General features: G+C 34.1%; 1 protein-coding gene across 13 annotated transcripts in view; it reads right to left on the bottom strand.

Annotated features, from left to right (window-relative positions):
- The window catches only part of ATP8A2 (ATPase phospholipid transporting 8A2), a 667,830-nt gene that overhangs the window by 523,105 nt on the left and 126,034 nt on the right, over positions 1–18,691 (bottom strand). For all 13 annotated transcript variants that reach the window (XM_074303628.1, XM_074303629.1, XM_074303631.1 and 10 more), the window contains 3 exons: positions 6,309–6,408; positions 2,388–2,486; positions 787–832 (listed from right to left, as the gene is read on the bottom strand). In XM_074303628.1, the coding sequence (XP_074159729.1) occupies positions 787–832; positions 2,388–2,486; positions 6,309–6,408 (245 nt within the window). The remainder of the gene's footprint in view (positions 1–786; positions 833–2,387; positions 2,487–6,308; positions 6,409–18,691) is intronic.

Here is an 18,691-nt window from a genome sequence, read left to right as displayed (position 1 = left end):
ATGTATCAGATTATATATGAATCAAGATAAGAACAAAATATCCAAACTTTAAAAAAAGGTAATAGTCCTCCTACAGAGGGGATGAAAAACCTATTATCTTCATTTTTAGCTTACAAAAGAAAAAAAAAAAAAGGCTAGTAAGGAAAACATATCAGGTGAAAAACCAGTCTAACATTTTAAACTACAGAATAGGTGAGGACATTTTTGTTAAGACAAAAAAGAGATATCAGGCTTCCGGTATTTTTGCTTTTTAAAAACTATTTCCTGAAAATTGTAGTCTTCCCTTCTTCTTCAATATTGTATTATTCTAAGTAGAATAAATCAAATACTAGAAAAATAGAATAATTAACATAATTATGTTTTTATTTTCTTTTTGTGTTTAGTTGTTTCACTTGTGTTTAACTCTTTATGACTCCATTTGGGGTTTTCTTGGCAAAGATATTGGAATGGTTTGCCATTTCCTTCTTCAGCCCATTTTACAGATGAGGAAACTGAGGCAAACAGGGTTACCAACTTGTTGAGTCACACAGATAGTAAACGGCTGAGGCCAGATTTAAATTCAGCAAGACGAGTCTTCCTGCATCAAAACCTAGCACTCTATACACTGTATTACCTGGCTATATTTTGATTTTAAATATATTCCGTTATTTTATCAAACATATGCTGGGGGGTTTTCATACTAAAAAATTCCAAAATATTTAGCAATTAATTCATTTCTTAAATCCTTCTGGTAATTTAGTACATAAGCATTCTACTGTGAATTTTGGAACAAAAAAGTTACCTTACCTACTGTTTTCTTTCGATTAACTGTATTGTCAGCTTTGTGACGTTTCTATTGTAGAATAAAACAAAGAACATATTTTAAAATGTTGAATTTTAAAATATATAAATATGTTAAAGAAATAATATTAATATTGAAATATTAATGTTAAAAAATCATTGTTAAATATTAAATAAAACATTAAGTTCAAGAATTCCATATCAATAATTATCTAATAAACATGATAAACTATGATAGTACAAAGTACAAAAGAACAAAAAGCTCAGTTTTATAATTAAGAAAGGAACTTAATTCAAGTATTCCCTGTTCTATTATGAATTTCAACCCTCCACCCCCTGTATCTTTTTTCAATATCTTATCATAGTATAGAAGTAATTCTGGGCTCTTGCACAGTACTAGTTCTGTGTACAGTTCTAGTTCTGGAATATTTTAACAAATTGAAAAAGCTTAGAATACAGGCCCAAGAGGGATCTGTATGCAACAAAGGCCAGTTTTGCTTAAGTTCTAAGAAGCTCATCAAAGGTTTACAAGACCTTAGATATAAAGTCACAATGGATTTTAGAGGTCATTTAGTCCAATTCATTCCCTTCCCTCCACATCACAGATATGGAAACTGAGACCCAGAGACATTAAAATGATTTGCCATGGACAGAGGTAATAAATATCAGAGTCAAGATTCAAATTTAGATGTCAAACCCCAAATCCAGCATACTCTTCCCTTTTAACTGGAAGATTAGACCTATTTTGCTACCAAGTGATTATTTTTTGCCCACATGATCTCATTAAACTATCTATTAAAGCATTTAAATTATTTATTAAAGCACTCTGTAGAAGAGTATCTGCATGCATAAGTCATGAATTCTTGAAGTATTGACCTAAATATTTAACGTGAGAACTATGGGATAGAGTAGATAGTCAACATGGGATAGAGTAGATAGTCAACATTATAAATAACATAGGCTTTCTTTTCCAATTTTTGTGAGCTTAGTTAAAAACATGATCCTGTTATATAAAATTTTTCCACCAGGAAAAAAAAATGTCAATAACATCTGATAAAATACAGGTATGTGAATAGCAAGAATCAGGTTCACAGGGTAAATGTTGTATAAAACAAGGGGAAAGAAAGGAAATGGAGACTTATAAAGTGACATCTGACACATAGGAAATCAAGTAAAATATAAAATCAGAATCTTATTGGGCATTTCCCATTCACAAGGCTAAAAGTAAGGCACAACCTAAATAAGACTAAAACAGAGTTATAACTTCCACTTTCATATACTGTAATAACTGTATTCATTTATCTGTTTATTCCCATGGGCTTTAAGGTTCTCACATGTATTTATTAACTCTCCAACCACATTGTCACAATTTATGTGGTAGTAAAAGGGATCTTGTTCAAAAGCTTTATTATATAAACAAAAAAGTGATATATTCTAATTTCTTTAGCAATCATATATTTAATTTATATCAACTAAAAACATAAGCATATGAATTCCAAACAATTTCATATAGTCATTAAAAATACATGAATTATTCTAAAGGTCTTATTACATCCAATTCAGTACTTTGAGAACATGTTTTTTTCTATGATCAAAAGTTAACTTACATAATCTTCTATAATCTCTTTGATGCCTGCAACTGTTAGGATAAATATCAATGGCACCAATGTAGTATATCTTCCTGTTGGAGACACATCTGGAATTTGCTGCAAAATCATAAAAAAAAATGCAAGATTAAACAGATGCCAAAATAATATAATGGTTTAAATCACTTCACTGAGCACATAGCATGTCCAGGAAATGACAATTTATGTAAAAGGGTTTTATTGTTAGTGGGTCAAACCCCTCCATGGAATAATCCAAAAACTACTGTATAGTTGGAGAGGGAGGAAATCACCAAATCTACCACCTTTCAAAGAATTCATATTTGGAGCTTTGATTTCACTTTCAATTTCAAAAATTTCATATCAAAAAGTAAAGTTTACAGAAACTCTCCAGCTCTACCTGAACGAACTATTATTTGCACCCTCTGCTCTAGCCAATCACACTCTTCCCATTAGCTATGCTTCCTTTTTTCTTTAGTTCATGCTTCTCCTCATACTTAGGATACTATTTAACTTCTCCAAAATCTGTCTATCCTTTGAGATCCAGCTCTAAGGCCTACCCAAGAATTTGATCCACACTATTTTTTACTGCTCAATAGCACTTAAATACTCATCCTTCTGGTATGAAATTATATACTGCTTTGAACTGCAGCAGTGTGTTCAGTTTTAAATCTGCTTTCCATGGTCAGGTCAGTCAATGAAAATTCACTGAAGGCTTGTCCATATGCCTCGTATGATAATAAGCACAAAGGATGGGCAAGGATTGCAGTTACCTCACAAAATAAATGTCCATTTAATAGGCAGCTCAAAATATTCTTGCTGTAAATGGAATTCCATTTTTCCTAGTTCACTGTTATTTCAAGTCTATGTGAAACAACTCCAGAATGTAATATATTAGAAAGTAATAAAGTGCTTCCTGACATTTCTTTAATATATTGTATTACTGAACTGTGATGGACTATATAAAAAAGAGAAAGAATATTCCCAGTGTTTGGAATAGAATAGAACTAGACCTAGAAGTCCTGAAAGGTTTATTTGCTAACTGCAAGAAGCCAAAAGAGTAGTAATATTCAAAGGTTCTGCTCTACCTTGAGTCTGCAAGAAAGTTAAACCCTTAATTCTGCTATCCCAGTCCTATGGCTTTGAAAAATGAAACTTAATGTGCCATACCAATCAAATTGCCAAGAAATTATAGCACTAGAAAAAATAATAAAGTTCATCTGGAAGAACAAAAAGTAAAGAATTTTAAGGGACTTAATGAAAAATGCAAAGGAAAAAAATGCAAAGGAAAGTGGTACCAAACCTTTGTATATTATAAAGCAGTGATCATCAAAACCATTTGATATTAAGAAATAGAATGGTGCATCAGTGGAATAGGTTAGGTTCACAAGACACAATAGTTAATGACTATAGTAATCAAGTGTTTGATAAACCAAAGACTACAGCTTCTGGAATAAGAATTCACTATTTGGCAAAACATTACTAGGGAAATTGGAAAATATCATGGCAGAAACTAGGCACTACCAACACCTAACAACACTCAATATCAAGATAAGGTAGAAATGGGTTCATGATTTAGTCATAAAAGGTGATACTATAAGCAAATTAGGAGAAAAAGGGATAGTTTATCTCTCCGATGTACAGGGAAGGAAGGAATTTATGGCCAAGGAAGAACTAGAATAAATTATGGAATACAAAATGGATAATGTTGATTATATTAAATTTAAAAGGTTTTGTACAAACAGAACAATACAGACAAGATTAGAAAGGAAGCAAAAAACTGGGGGGAAAGTTTTTTATAGCCAAAGTGTTAGGATTACCAGGGGAGAACTCAGGTTGTCTGGACAGTGACAAAGTGAGAATTCAGGTTGACTTGACAGTTCTCTGGCTCAGACCTTTGGTTCGGGCCTTTAAAGGGAGTTTACACCTTAGGAATTCTAGGAGGAGCAAGCTCATTGGTTGAAGTAATGTTTCCCAGAAGCCCTTGTGTTATCCCACGCCCATTCTCTGGGAGGATAAAAGAAAGGCAGCATTGAGTCTGAGAGAATGGACTCTGGGATAAAGTCTTGATGCCAGGCAGGCTGAAAGGAGACCAGTCTGATTTGAGAAAGGACAAGAGTTGGAGGAGATTCAGAGCTCCCAAGAAACCTGCACACAGAGGAAAAGATTTTACAGATCTCCTCCCAGAGAAGGATTATAATTGAGCAGACGACCAGACCCTCACAATTCAAGAACTTTACACCAAAGGTTCTGGTAAAGGCCTCATTTCTAAACTATGTAGATAACTAACTCAAATTTATAAGCATATAAGCCATTCTCTAATTGATAAATGGCCAAAGGATATTAACAGACAATTTTTCAGAAGAAAAAAATTAAAACCATTTCTAGTCATATAAAAAAATGCTCTAAATCATTACTGATCACAGAAATGAAAATTAAGACAACTCTGAGATACCACTACACACATGTCAAATTGGCTAAGATGACAGGAAAAGATGACGACTGTTGGAGAAGTTGCGGGAAAACTGGGACACTGATACATTGTTGGTGGAGTTGTGAATGGATCCAAACATTCTGGAGAACACTTTGGAATTATGCTCAAAAAGTTATCAAACTGTGCATTCCCTTTGATCCAGCAGTATTACTACTGGGCTTATATCCCAAAGAGATCTTTAAAAAAGGAAAGGGACGTGTATGTGCAAGAATGCTTGTGGCAGCCCTCTTTGTAGCGGCAAGAAACTGGAAACTGAGTGGATGCCCCTCAATTGGAGAATGGTTGAATAAGTTGTGGTTTATGAACGTTATGGAATATTATTGTTCTATAAGACATGATCAGGAGGATGATCAGAGAGGCTTGGAAAGACTTACATGAACTGATGCTGAGTGAAATGGGCAGAACCTGATCATCATTGTAAACAGTAACAAGAAGACTACATGATGATCAACTGTGATGGACGTGGCTTTTTTCAATAATAAGGTGATTCAGACCAGTTCCAATAGACTTGTGCTGAAAAGAGCCATCTGCATTCAGAAAGAAGACTATGGAGACTAAATGTGGATCACAGCATAGTGTTTTGCCCTTTTTCATTTTTTTTCCTTTCATTTTTTTTCCTTTTTTCTGATTTTTTTGTGCAGCATGACAGCTGTGGAAATATATGTGCATATTTAATATATATTGGATTACTTGCTGTCTAAGAGAGGGGAGAAGGGAGGGAGAAAAAATTGGAATACAAAGTTTTACAAGTATAAATGTTGAAAACTACCTTTCCTTATATTTTAAAAATTAAAATAATAGCTTTTTATGAAACTGAATGCTAATGTACTATCCATTAAAAACTAATATTTTAGAGGACAGGAAGATATAATTTTTTAAAATAATGGTGCTCACTTAAAAGATCTAGCATAAAAAAGGAGTTGTCTGGAGAAGAGTCAAAAATGGTTAAATCAAAGCAATAGAAAATATATCCCAGATCACCACTAGAAAATATGCATATATCTAAATTCTGCCATTTTTACTTTACAAGTAAGTGCATTAATACAAGGTGAAAGCCTTCCTTTCAACCAAGATCTCAGTGAATTAAAAAAAATTGGTTATTTCAATAACCTAACTTGTAAGTTTTAATGCACTTCTGGTTTTGCAGAGAACAGATTAAAAAAAATCTAGCCTACTGCTCTCCACTAAACATATGTACAATCTCAGTGTGAATGTTTTAGCAACTAGGATTTTTCTTACAAATCAACTTTCCTTACACGGGGGCTATAAAAACTCAATTTGAAATAAAAGTTTTACAAATTAATACATCTTACAAAAATTGACGTTTTAACTGTATATTATTGTTTGCAAAGACACACTTGTGCTTGCACCAAAAATAAACAAACAAAACAAAACAAACAAAAACAAACAAACAAAGAGAAAAACATTACCTGCAATAAGGCAATGAAGAGAAAGAAGGCATTGGCAGCTCTTCTAATCTGCTCATACAAGAATCGAGGTAGAAATGTCACCACACTGTATTTTGCAGTGCTATGGATAAACAAAACAACAACACTGTCAGTTAACAGACTGCACTACTGAGATTGGGGTGGGGAGGAGAAGAAAATCCTTTTAAAAATAAAACTTTGTTAAAAATCCAAAGATATCTTTTAAAAAGGTCAAAATAATTACTGAATAAAGTAGCTGAAACAGTCACTGTGAAGTGCTTACAAACTGGTCAGACATGGAAGACTCCAAGGTTACACAATACATCCCAGGCCATCACTAGTCATCCTGTCTTTTTGTCCTATCATTGGACTGGGATGACTGTGGAAGAGAGAGTGAGGCTGGCAACTTTGCCTAACTCTGCCTCACTCTGATCCAATTCACGCGCAAGTCGAGTTTCTCATCACCTGCTATTTTACCCCAACATCGTCAAGTCATGTTCAAAAATGAAGGACAAACAACAACAGCAATTAATATCAGACAATTTATAGGGACTAATCTTCCACAGATCATTTGTCTAGAAAAATAATATATTGCTAATTAGAATTTCTATTCTGACTTTGCATTTAAGGAACCTAAATTATGAATCTAATTAGTACATAACAAATACCTGAATATATGTTTTTCCCCAAAAATCATCACCTAAAAATGTAGTGGCTTAGTAACTTAATCTGAGGTTCTTTCCAGCTTTGAAATTTGATTTTATGAAAATGAAACCAAGCAGCAAAAAGCACAGTATTTATCATTAACTTCATGACACACAAATAAGGCAGACATCGTATTCAAAAAACTTGGCAGGACCTTACTGTTTACTGCAAAGCTGTAGTCTAAAAATCGTGCTCTGCATAAAAAGTAAGATAATTTAAGCTTAATAATTATTACAAAACTATTTTATCAGAAACTAAGAGATATACATATGAGCTTTATTCTTCAATAAATATGAATGATCTTTTAAAAATCACTTTTTCTTTTCTCCACAATTCTGGAAAACATATTATGGGATACATATATATCATTATTTTGTATTTCATATGTGCATATTGTTTGTATATATTATCTATAAATGTGTTCATATATACATATACACATTTATGTACTTTACTTTCCCCACAAATATTGTGTTCTAGTTCAAAAGCAAAATATTTCTGACAGTAGAGTCTGTCAAAAGACTCTCTCAAAAGAAAATAATTTCTTTTCATTGAAAAAGACTAACAAGTCCTGCCAAAGGAAAATATGAGCAAGAAAATACGCCTACATATAAATTCTGCCACTTTTATATGCAGTGCATTAACATAAGGTAAAATATAATATGATAAAAAATATCTCATTTCAAGCTGTTCTGCAGAAGTTGACCTCATCAGAACAATTATTCCTCATTAGTAATTTGAACCACACAATTACACCCATACCCTATCTACTATTATTACTTGGTACATAGAAAACACTTCAGCATTAAAGAGGCAATGAATGTCCTAGAGACCATACTTCACCTATTCAGTAAGCAACAGAGCTCTAGAAAATAGACTAAAAGGCAGAGCTCAAGTAGTTACTCACATCCATCATCAAATATCCAACTGCAAATGAGGTTGTATAATATTTTTGAGTAGGGGGAAAATCCCTTATAGATCAAAACATAGTTATTGGTTCATTTATGACTGTTCATTTAACTTGTTGGTTTGGTACAACTTCTTTTGAGTTCTCCAAAGTTCTCTTTTTCTCTAAAATATTAATACATCACTTGTTTGAAAAAGTATTCATCCATAAGAATGCTTGCTACTTGAAATCAGGGACTTTTTCTTTTCTGTATTCCTGGAGCTCAGCAAAAGGTCAAACATGTCAATAATAACAAGACAAACAATATATCAATTAATTATACATATGAAGTCATGTAAAATATTTCCATATTAGCCACATAATTTTAAAAAGCAATAAAAAATAAGAAACTTATACTTCAATTAGGATTAGTTTCATCATGAGTTCTTTGCTCATTATATTCATCAGAATAGTCACGTTTTTCACCACAGAAAAAGCTGCTATAAATATTTTGTGTATATAAATCTTTTTCTTTGATATCTTTGGGATACAGATTTAGTAGTAGCTAGTAGTGGGATACAGATCTAGTAGCTGTATCAATATGTATGTACCATTTTTTAACCCATTAGGCAGTTTGAAATTGTTTTTCAGGATGGTGGGAATAATTAACAATTCTACTAAAAGATCATTTTGTGTGGAATAGAGAGATAAGGTGAAGAACTTACAGGAATGTGAATTCTTTTTCTGTATTTTATTTTCATTATTTCTGTGTTTCCCCTATGACCTGTATAATATATGCAGGCCCATATTTACTTGAGCCTTGGCCAGCTATAAACATATTTACTTAACCTGAGCTGATAACATTTATCAGTATTTGACATTTATCAGTATTTAGTCTTATTAGCTTGACCACTATCTGCTTGATTAAGCTTGAAGGCCTGATTTTCTTTTTCTTAGAAATCAGAAATTAGAAGTCAGATTTTGGGGAAACAGAAACCTTCCATTCCAATCTCTCCAGATAGCAACAAACAATTAGATGCCTCCCCTTCCCCTTCTCAATGCTCTGTTATTTGTGATGTAATCTCTTATATAAAAGCTGTATATCTTTACTACTTCTTTAGCCTTACTACCATGAGTTTTCTCCTTCTTATCTCATATCTCATGATGGCTCATCCTCCGGAGATTTTAATAAACAACATTTCTGCTTTCTACTGAGTGATCTCTGCGTAGTCATTTTGGTTAAGGGTCTCCTACATCCCTCACAATTTCTATAACTTATTTTCCCTCATACATTCCAGTTATTGTCAATTTTGCTAAGTGTGAGTTAGTATCTCCAAGTTGTTTAATTTGCATTTCTTTAATGAATAGTGATGAACATTTTATATGTGACTATAAATAGTTCTGATTGTTTCTTTTGAAAATTACCTGTTCTTATCTTTTGATAATTCATCAAAGGATGAAGTTTATTTTTCATAAATGTGACTCAGTTCCCTATATATTTGAGAATTAGGCATTTATCGGAGAAACTTGCTATAATTTTTTAAATATTACTTTATTCTCTATGGTAACTTAGTAAAATGTAATTTTCCTTATTATTTCTTTTAATTAAATAATTTTTAGGGGCTGCTAGATAGCACAGTGGATACAGCATTAGCCGTACAATAAGGTGGTCCTGAGTTCAGAACTGGTTTCAGATACTTAACACTTACTAGCTGTGTGACCATGGGCAAGACACCTGACCCAATTTCTTCATACATACATAAATTGGAGGATCAGTTAAATTGGATTCTGCTTTTGCTTTGCCTGAGATCATAATTTCTATTCCTGCTATTTTTGCTCCAGCCTATTATTTTCACTCCGTGTGCTTTTATGGTTCAAGTGTGTTATCTTACAAACAACTTATTATTGGGTTCTGGTTTCTAGTCCACTCTGCTATCCATTTCCATTTTATAAGTGATCTCATGCTATTCACATTCATAGTTAGAATTACTAACTGTGTATTTCTATCCATCCTATTTTCTTCTGCTTATCATTCTCTCACGTTTTAATATTATCCCTCCCCAAAAGTCTGCTTTCTTTCTGATCACTGCATCCTTAGTCTGAATTCCTTTTTATCATTTCCTTCCCCCATAGTTATCTTTCACCATTGTTTTCCAGTCATAAGAGAGAGTTACATAACAACTGAGAATCTTATTCCTTCTTTGAACCAATTCTGATGACAATAAAGCTCAGCATTGCCTACTATTCCATTTTCCTTGGCACTATAAAAGCTCTTCCTTGTGCACCTTCTTTCTGTGCAAGAATGTGAGAAAATGTGTCCTATCTCTTCCTTCCCCCTTCTCCTACTGTATTCCTTTTTCTCAATCCTACATTCTCTTTTTGGAGATTATCCCAACATAATCAACACACCTGTGGCTCTATCTATGCAAACTTCGAACAGGTTGCCCTAATAATGCTAAGATACTAAGGATCCATAAGTGTCACTTTTTTTATTAAAGCTTTTTATTTTCAAAACATACGCTTGGATAATTTTTCAACATTAGCCTTGTAAAACCTTATGATCCAAATTTCCCATTCTTCCCTCTACCCCCTCCCCCAAATGGCAAGTAGTCCAATATGTGTTAAACATGGTAGACATATGTTAAATCCAGTATGCACATACATATTTATACAATTATCTTGCAGCATAAGAAAAACCAAATCAAACAGGAAAAAAACTGAGAAAGAAAATATAAAGCAAGCAAACATAAGCAGAAAGATTGAAAATGCTATGTTGTGATCCACACTCAGTTCCCATGGTCCTCTCTGTGGGTGTAGATAGTTCTCTTCATCACTGAACAAGTGGAACTGGTTTGAATCATCTCATTGTTGAAGAGAGCATGTCTGTCAAAACTGATTGTATAATCTTCTTGTTGCCATGTATAATGATCTCCTGGTTCTGTTCATTTCACTTAGCTTCAGTTCACATAAGTCTCTCCAGACTTTTCTGAAATCATCCTGCTGATCATTTCTTCTAGAACAATAATATTCCATAACATTCATAAACTACAACTTATTCAGCCATTCTCCAACTGATGAGCATTCACTTAATTTCCAATTTCTTACCACTACAAAGAGGGCTGCTACAATTTGCATGTGTGGATCCCTTTCCCTCCTTTAAGATCTCTTTGGAATATAAGCCCAGTAGAAACATTGATGGATCAAAGGGTATGCAAAGTTTAATCACCTTTTGGGCATAGTTCAAAATTGCTCTCCGGAATGGTTGGATCAGTTCTAAGCAACATCTTCTTAGACAGGAATGTAAACAGTTTAACTTTAGTGAATCCCTAATGTTCACCTTTTTGTGATTCTCTCAAGTCCTCTGTTTAAATATCATTTTTTATTCCCCTCATCTTTTCATCAGGAAAGCTTGAAAGTCCTTGATTTCATCAAATATCCATTTCCCCTGATATATTATACTCAATTTTTCTGAGTAGCTTATTCCTGGTTGTTTTTGCTTTCCAAAATATCATTTTCTAAAACTCCACTTTTTTAACATGAAAACTACTCCATCTTCCATGATCCTGACTGTGGCTCCCTTTTATCTGAATTCTGGCTCTGGTAATATTTTCTCCATGACTTAAGAGCTCTGGACTTTGGCTATAAGATTCCTGAGAATTTTCATTTGGGGATCTCTTTCGGGAGGTTATTGGTAGATTCTTTCATTTTCCATTTTATCCTGTGGATCTAAGATAAGCTGTTTTCCTTTTTAATTTCTTGAAACTAATGTCTAGGCTCTTTTTCTAAATCTTAAATCATCTCTCCTCAATCTATTTTCCAAGTCAGTTCTTTTTCTGATGAGATATTTCACATTTCCCTTTTCTTTTGACTTTGTTTTATTGTTTCTTGATGTCTATTGGAATCATTAGCTTCTATTTGTCCAATTTGATTTTTAAGGAATTATTTTTTTTCAGCTAATGTTTATATTTCTTTTTCCACTTGGCCAAAAAGTGAATTCTTGTACCTCTTTTACCATTAGGCTAATTTTTGTTTTTTAGGAGTTATTTTCTTCAGTGTTTTTAGTGGTTCTCTTACCAAACTGCCAATTGTCTTTTCATAATTTTCTTGTATCACTTCATTTCTTTTCTCAATTTTTCTTCTACCACTCATTACTTTCTTTAACTCTTCTAGCAATTCTTGCTGGGCTTAAATACAATTACATTTTTCTTTAAAGCTTGGTTTGCATCTATTTTCCCACACTGCTGTCTTCTGATTTTTCTCTTGGTTTTCCTTGCCATCACAGTAGCTTCTTATGGTTATTTTTTTTCTTGCCATCACAGTAGCTTTTGATTGTTATGACTTTTTTCTTCATTTACTCATTTTCCCAGCCTATTTCTTGACTTTGAACTTTATGTTAAAGTTAGGCTCTACTCACTTGGGGGTTAGAAGGCATTATTCCAAGCTTCAGGCTTCTTTTTGCTGTTGTCTCCAGAACTAATTTTGGAGATTGGGAAGAGGTGTGGTCACTGACCTCCTGGTCTGTATTCTGATCTGTACCTCGGAACAGCCTCTGGTCCCCTGCAACTGCAAATATTAACATTTCTCTTGGCCCTAGAAAAATGACCAACTCCCCTGATCTGCAGCCCAAATATAAGCACTCTTCTTAAGGAACTATGATCAGGTCTCCTGCTCCCTTTTGTCTGTCCTCTCTGTCCTGGATTTCCATATGAGCAATAGAATTTCCAACCAGCACCAGCTGTACCCAGTGTCAGAAAAGGGTTCCCTGTAATTTCTTTCTGACCAGTTATCTGAGCCCCTTGCCATCTCTGGGCTGAGGGCTTCAAAAGCTGCTGATGCTGTAACAATCACCTCCAATACGTACCTCTCCAGTGCTCTGGCCTGCTCGAAACCATTTCTGAACTGACTCCCATGTCAGTGTAACAAACCTCTCTTTGAATTTGGAAAAATCTCTCTCTTAATTGTTTTAGCTCCTCTGCCTAGTTATTTTAAAACTAAAAAGGAATGTTGGAAAAGTCCAGCTGAGTGGCTGCCTATATTTTGCCATCTTAGCTCTGCCCCTATTAACTGCTCTTCAAAAGCTTTGTTCAAACATTTTTAGAAAGTATGTTTGATCAAGAATTTGGCATTATCTACATCAGGTTTTGTTTTATTTTTATAGGCATTTCCTAATTTCCCAATGACATAGTATGCTTACCAATATAACCTTTTCTACCCCATTCATATTTTAGGAATCTCTCATATCCCTTTGTTAACTACTATCAGGTGAACTAGAATAAAATCAAAGAAAAAGATTTGAAGCTTGTAAGTTTCACTTGAAGTCTGGGTTCATAAGCAGACAAAGCAAAGAAAGTATGAAAGGCAAAAATAACTTAAATAAAGTGACTTCTGGGTAGGCAATCTGACTGGGGATAGCCAACCTACATGATAATTTCTCCTAAATAGCTATCATCTTTCCCATCATTCCTGAAATGTTGTCATTTCACCTTTTTTTGTCTGACCTGAAATTCCACCAAATAACTTTAAGAAATGACCTCTTTTATAATTTTTTAAAAATGTAACTCCTCCAGGAGGGTTAAGGGACCTATAAGCCAATTTTACTTTATTGTGAATTATCTAAATTTTTTTACTGCTTAAAAATCAATAGTTGAAAGAAGTTTTTGATATCCTGAAGATGTAAGAAAGGGGGGGAAAAGAGTCATATATCAGCCTGAATTACATTAGAAAAGATGGATAGGATCTACTAGTGTCTTACTACTCAGAGTAAAGGGCAGCTATAACAAAGGGCTCACAATAGCTTGAGAGCATAAAGCCTGGGGCAGAAGGAATCAAGAGACAGGACAGAAGGTCAAGAGAAAACAAGGATCACAAAGCCAAACTTAGTCTTTTTAAAAATTTTAGCCAGAGGCCAACTCTACACTAATTAAGCTAGGGGGGAAAAACTCTCTTCCTGTTATATCACTTATTGCCCTCTATTTGGGGGTCCTAGAACACAGTGATATTTAGAAATGCATTACTCCATAAAAACAATGGCACAAATTTAGATGGTAATCCATAATCCTCATTGCTCACAAAACTCTTTTTAAACCATTGAATAGCACTTGAGTAAAATTGAGGCCTAAATATTGACTAAGAAATGAATTTTTAAAATAAAAACTGTAATGGGCCAGAATTCTGGAGCAATTCTTACAAGGTGGAATTACTCAGTGGAATTGATAAGACAATGGTTATCTAGTTCAGCAAGGTGATTAATAAGCTCTCTAGTTCTGAACATGTACTTAGTACTTAATATAGTTCTATGAGATTTGACACCTATTCTATAAGATTCACACCTACAAGGATGTAATTATAATAGAGTATATAAGCTAGGACAAACTCAGCCAGAGATACTCATTTCATCTCCCACCTTTGTAGTGACTGGAGGCTGAAGCACAAGCCCTCAAACTCAGAGAGACATTCCATCTTTGATCAGGCTCTTGGTGGCTCTACTTCATTTCTCCACTGAAACCAAGTCCTGTCTAAAGGGCCTCCAGAAAGTTAGCCAGACCTCAAGTAAAGGAGACAGACTATGAAGGAGATAATAAGGAATTTGGACTTTATCCCTGGCTATTCACATGGTGATTACTCTGCTGAAACAAAGGCTGGTCCCAAGACCTCCAAAAAACCAGAACACTACAAAAAAACTATTAGCATATGCTCAAGAGAAAACAAACTCTCAGTTTTTCTTCCAAATCTACTTTTAAACATTTTGTTCCTCCTATTAAAAAATGAGAATTTCTACCCTTGATAATGTATGATCTAAAGTAAAAAATAGCAAGGAGTCCTAATCTATATAGCCCTCTCACCTGAATAAGAATATGACTAAACGTGTTCAGCAAAGACAGACAAATATCTAGAAGTCCTCTTTAATGTTTCCTGTAATGAGTAAAGATTAAAATAAAATTTTGCTAGAATAAATAATTCTCTCTCTCTACTCAGCATACTTATTTATTTATTGGTGAATCATGTTCGGAATTTTAGAGAAGAAAAAGCAAAAGATTGGAAGCCCAGAGGTTCAACAATCCCAGCTCTGCCACCAATCTGCTGCATGAACTTAGGTAAATCACTTAGCTGAGGCTCACAAGAATCAAGTTTGAAGGAATCTTAGCAACATTATATAAACCAACTGGTTCATTTTACAGATCTTAAAAAGAGACAAATAAAGTGACTTACTCAAGATCACAAAATGTTAAGTAGAAGAGATAGTATTTGAACCCATGTCCTTTTATTCCAAATTTAATGCTATTTCCATACATTTATATTTTCCATATATTTATAAAAAGGTTAATTAACTCAATACACAATAAAGTTAAGAGGATGAAGTTGGTGAAGATCACTTGTGAGGAAAAGACAATAAAACTTGATATTTATTAATTTGCAACAAGTTATTTGGAACAAAGTCACAAAGGTTATGGAAAACATGGGAAAATACTGATTCAAAATTAGATTAAGAGTAAAAGAAAGTTACAAATAAATGGCCAATGGATATATAATTTTAAAAGGAAAAAAATCCAAGCTTTCAACAACCAAATGAAAAAAAATGCTGCCAATCACTAAATAATTTAAGAAATGCAAATTAAAGTAACTGAGGTTCCATCATATACCCATCAGATACTCCAAAATGGGGAGCTAAGGGCAGACTTTAAATTCCTCCTACCATTCTAGAAAATCATTTAGAATTATGTACAAAGGATACATTCATATCCTTGCATCAAGTAATATCTCTTATTGGAACTACACTCTAAAGAGATCAAAAAAAAAGGAAGTGGATCTACATGCATAAAAATATTTATAACAGCTCTTTTAGTAGTAACCAAAAATTTCTAAAAACTAAAGTGGTGCACATGTATTAGTAAATGACCAAATTACAGTAAAATATAACATTGCCATATCATAAGAAATTATAAATCATATAATTTCAGTAGAAAGTGAACTCTGTAAATTGATGCAGAGACTAGGAAAGCACAATTAAGAAAATAATTTATTCAACAATAACATTATAAAGAAAAAAAACTTTGAAAAACTGTGGAACAAAGCACATAGCCATAATAATTCACAAGTCCAGAAAAATGAAATTGAAACACACCATTCACCTTCAACCAGAAAGATGATAGGCTGACAAAGAAGAATAAGACATACATTTTTAGGTGACACCAATGTAAGATTTTATTTTGCTGAAGCTTGCATATTTTATGAGGATTTTCTTTTTCTTTTTTCATTGTTCAATCAGGGAAGAAGGGTAGGAGAAATAGCAAATGTATGTAAAAGATATTTATATTTCATTCGTAAATACAGTGGTACTTGTTATTTGTTTAAATTTGGCATTGACTCACTTCAACAAGAAAAAAGTTTCTTTTTACTCATATGAAAAGGTGTTCCAAATCACTATTGATCAGAGAAATACAAATTAAGACAAGTCTGAGATACCACGATATACTTCTCAGATTGGCCACCAGGAAAAGATAATAATGAATGTTGGAGGGCATGTGGAAAAACTGGGACACTGATACATTGTTAGTGGAATTGTGAATGCATCCAACCATTCTGGAGAACTATTTGGAAGTATGCTCAAAAAGTTATCAATCTGTGCATACCCTTTGACCCAGCAGTGTTTCTACTGGGCTTATATCCCAAAGAGATCTTAAAGGAGAGAAAGGGACCCACATTTACCAAAATGTTTGTGGCAGCCCTTTTTGTAGTGGCTAGAACTGGAAACTGAGTGGATGCCCATCAACTGGAGAATGACTGAATAAGTTGTGGTATATGAATGTTATGGAATATTACTATTCTGTAATAAATGACTAGCAGGATGATTTCTGAAAGGCCTAGAGAGACTTACATGAACTGATGCTGAGTGAAATGAGCAGAACCAGGAGATCATTATACATGTCAAGAACAAGATTATATGATAATCAATTCTGATGAACATGGCTCTCTTCAACAATGAGATGAACCAAACCAGTTCCAATAGAGCAGTAATGAATTGAACCAGCTACATCCAGCGAAAGAGCTCTGAGAACTGAGTGTGGACCACAATATAGCATTTACACTCTTTCTATTATTGTTTGCTTGCATTTTTGTTTTTCTTCCCAGGTTATTTTTACCTTCTTTCTAAATCTGATTTTTCTTGTGCAGCAAGATAGCTGTATAAATATGTATACATATATTGTATTTAACATATTTTAATATCTTTAACATGTATGAGACTACCTGTCATCTAGGGGAGAGGGGGAGAGGGAGGGAAAAAGTTGGAACAGAAGGTTTTGTATGGCTCAGTGCTGAAAAATTACTCATGCATATATCTTGTAAATAAAAAGCTATAATAAAAAATAATTTTAAAAAATCAAATAAAATTTCAGCACTTGAAGCTTGCTTGGCACTTGTTGCACTTGTCTTGTAGGGTTGTGAGGTTGGCCAGGTGTACTGCTCAGCCCACTGCTATGGATTTCTACTGCCTTGGCTATGGGTAGCTCCTCCCCAGCAAAAGTTTCCAGTGTACAGTGTCAGGTTAGAGCCCACCACACTGAGGATGCACACCTTGGTGGCAAGACTGTGAACATTTAAACGTAGAATGCAGAGAAGCAGTGTGACATAGCTATAAGGAGCTTATCTCACAATGGAGAAATCCTAGGTTCAAGTCCTAGCTCTAATACCCCAGGTAACCACCAACTTCTTGGAGCAAACTCCACCCCCAGGCAATTCTCCAAGGCAGCACAGTACTGATAAAGTAGTGAAGTGTACAGCAGCTTCTCATCTGTATTAGCATTTTTTCACCATTTTTGTCCATATCAATGAACTTGCAAGTTTAGCAAAACAGGTGACAAAAACATAAGTCACATTTTAAAAGATCATCGATTTAGACCTGCAGCCTTAGAATCCATCTAGTTAAGATGACACTGGTGGAGTTTAGTACCCACTCCAAGGACAGCTGAATGGCATGGGGGACAGAGTACTGGGATTAAAGTCAGAAAGGCTCACTTTCCTGATTGCAAATATGACTTTTGACACTTGCTATATGACCTTGGACAAGTCCCTTAATCCTTTTTGCCTCAGGTTCCTCACCTGTAAAATGAATTGGAGGAGTATCTTTGTCAAGTAAACATCGAATGGGGTCATAGAGAGTTGGACATGATTAAAATGAATGAATCATAATCATGATGATGATGATAACAGCAGCAACCAACTTTTACTCTAGATCAAAGCCTACATGTTAACAAGGATATGAGAAAATTAAAATTGATTCTGTATCATTTTCTCATTGATTCTTTTTACAAATAATTGATTTTGTCCTGTGACTATTTTTGTTCTGTCCCTATTTAAGTCATGGTCCTTGAACTTAGCTTAGAGTTCAATGAGGTTGTAATGGGTTGAATTTTAAAATCCAGCTTTCCTGATCAAAGAATTTTTGCTAATTTTGGGGAATATATGATAAAGCAAGGGAGTTTAGGCCTGATATCTTCACTCCACCAAGCTTTCCTTCAAGAATGTCAAGTTTGTTGTCCAAAAGTTTGGATCACTATCTCACATCAGATTTCTCAGTTTCATGAAAGTAGAAATGAGGTAGGGAGCAGGAGGGCAGAGATGGCACAATACACCAAAGAGTAGGATTTTGGAGGGCTTCTGCTGAACATGAAGGAAAACAACCAATTCCATACCACTTGCCTAGACACCTTCCCTTCTTTGCTACCTCAATGGCACATCTTGGCAAATCATCAGTCTGGTCCATTGCTTGAATATCTGCTATGGCAAAACTACAGCA

The sequence above is a fragment of the Sminthopsis crassicaudata genome, chromosome 3, assembly GCF_048593235.1.
Source record: "Sminthopsis crassicaudata isolate SCR6 chromosome 3, ASM4859323v1, whole genome shotgun sequence".
Lineage (NCBI taxonomy): Eukaryota > Metazoa > Chordata > Mammalia > Dasyuromorphia > Dasyuridae > Sminthopsis > Sminthopsis crassicaudata.
The sequence above is the reverse complement of the archived record's forward strand: the minus strand, read 5'-3'. Positions and strand labels throughout refer to the sequence as shown.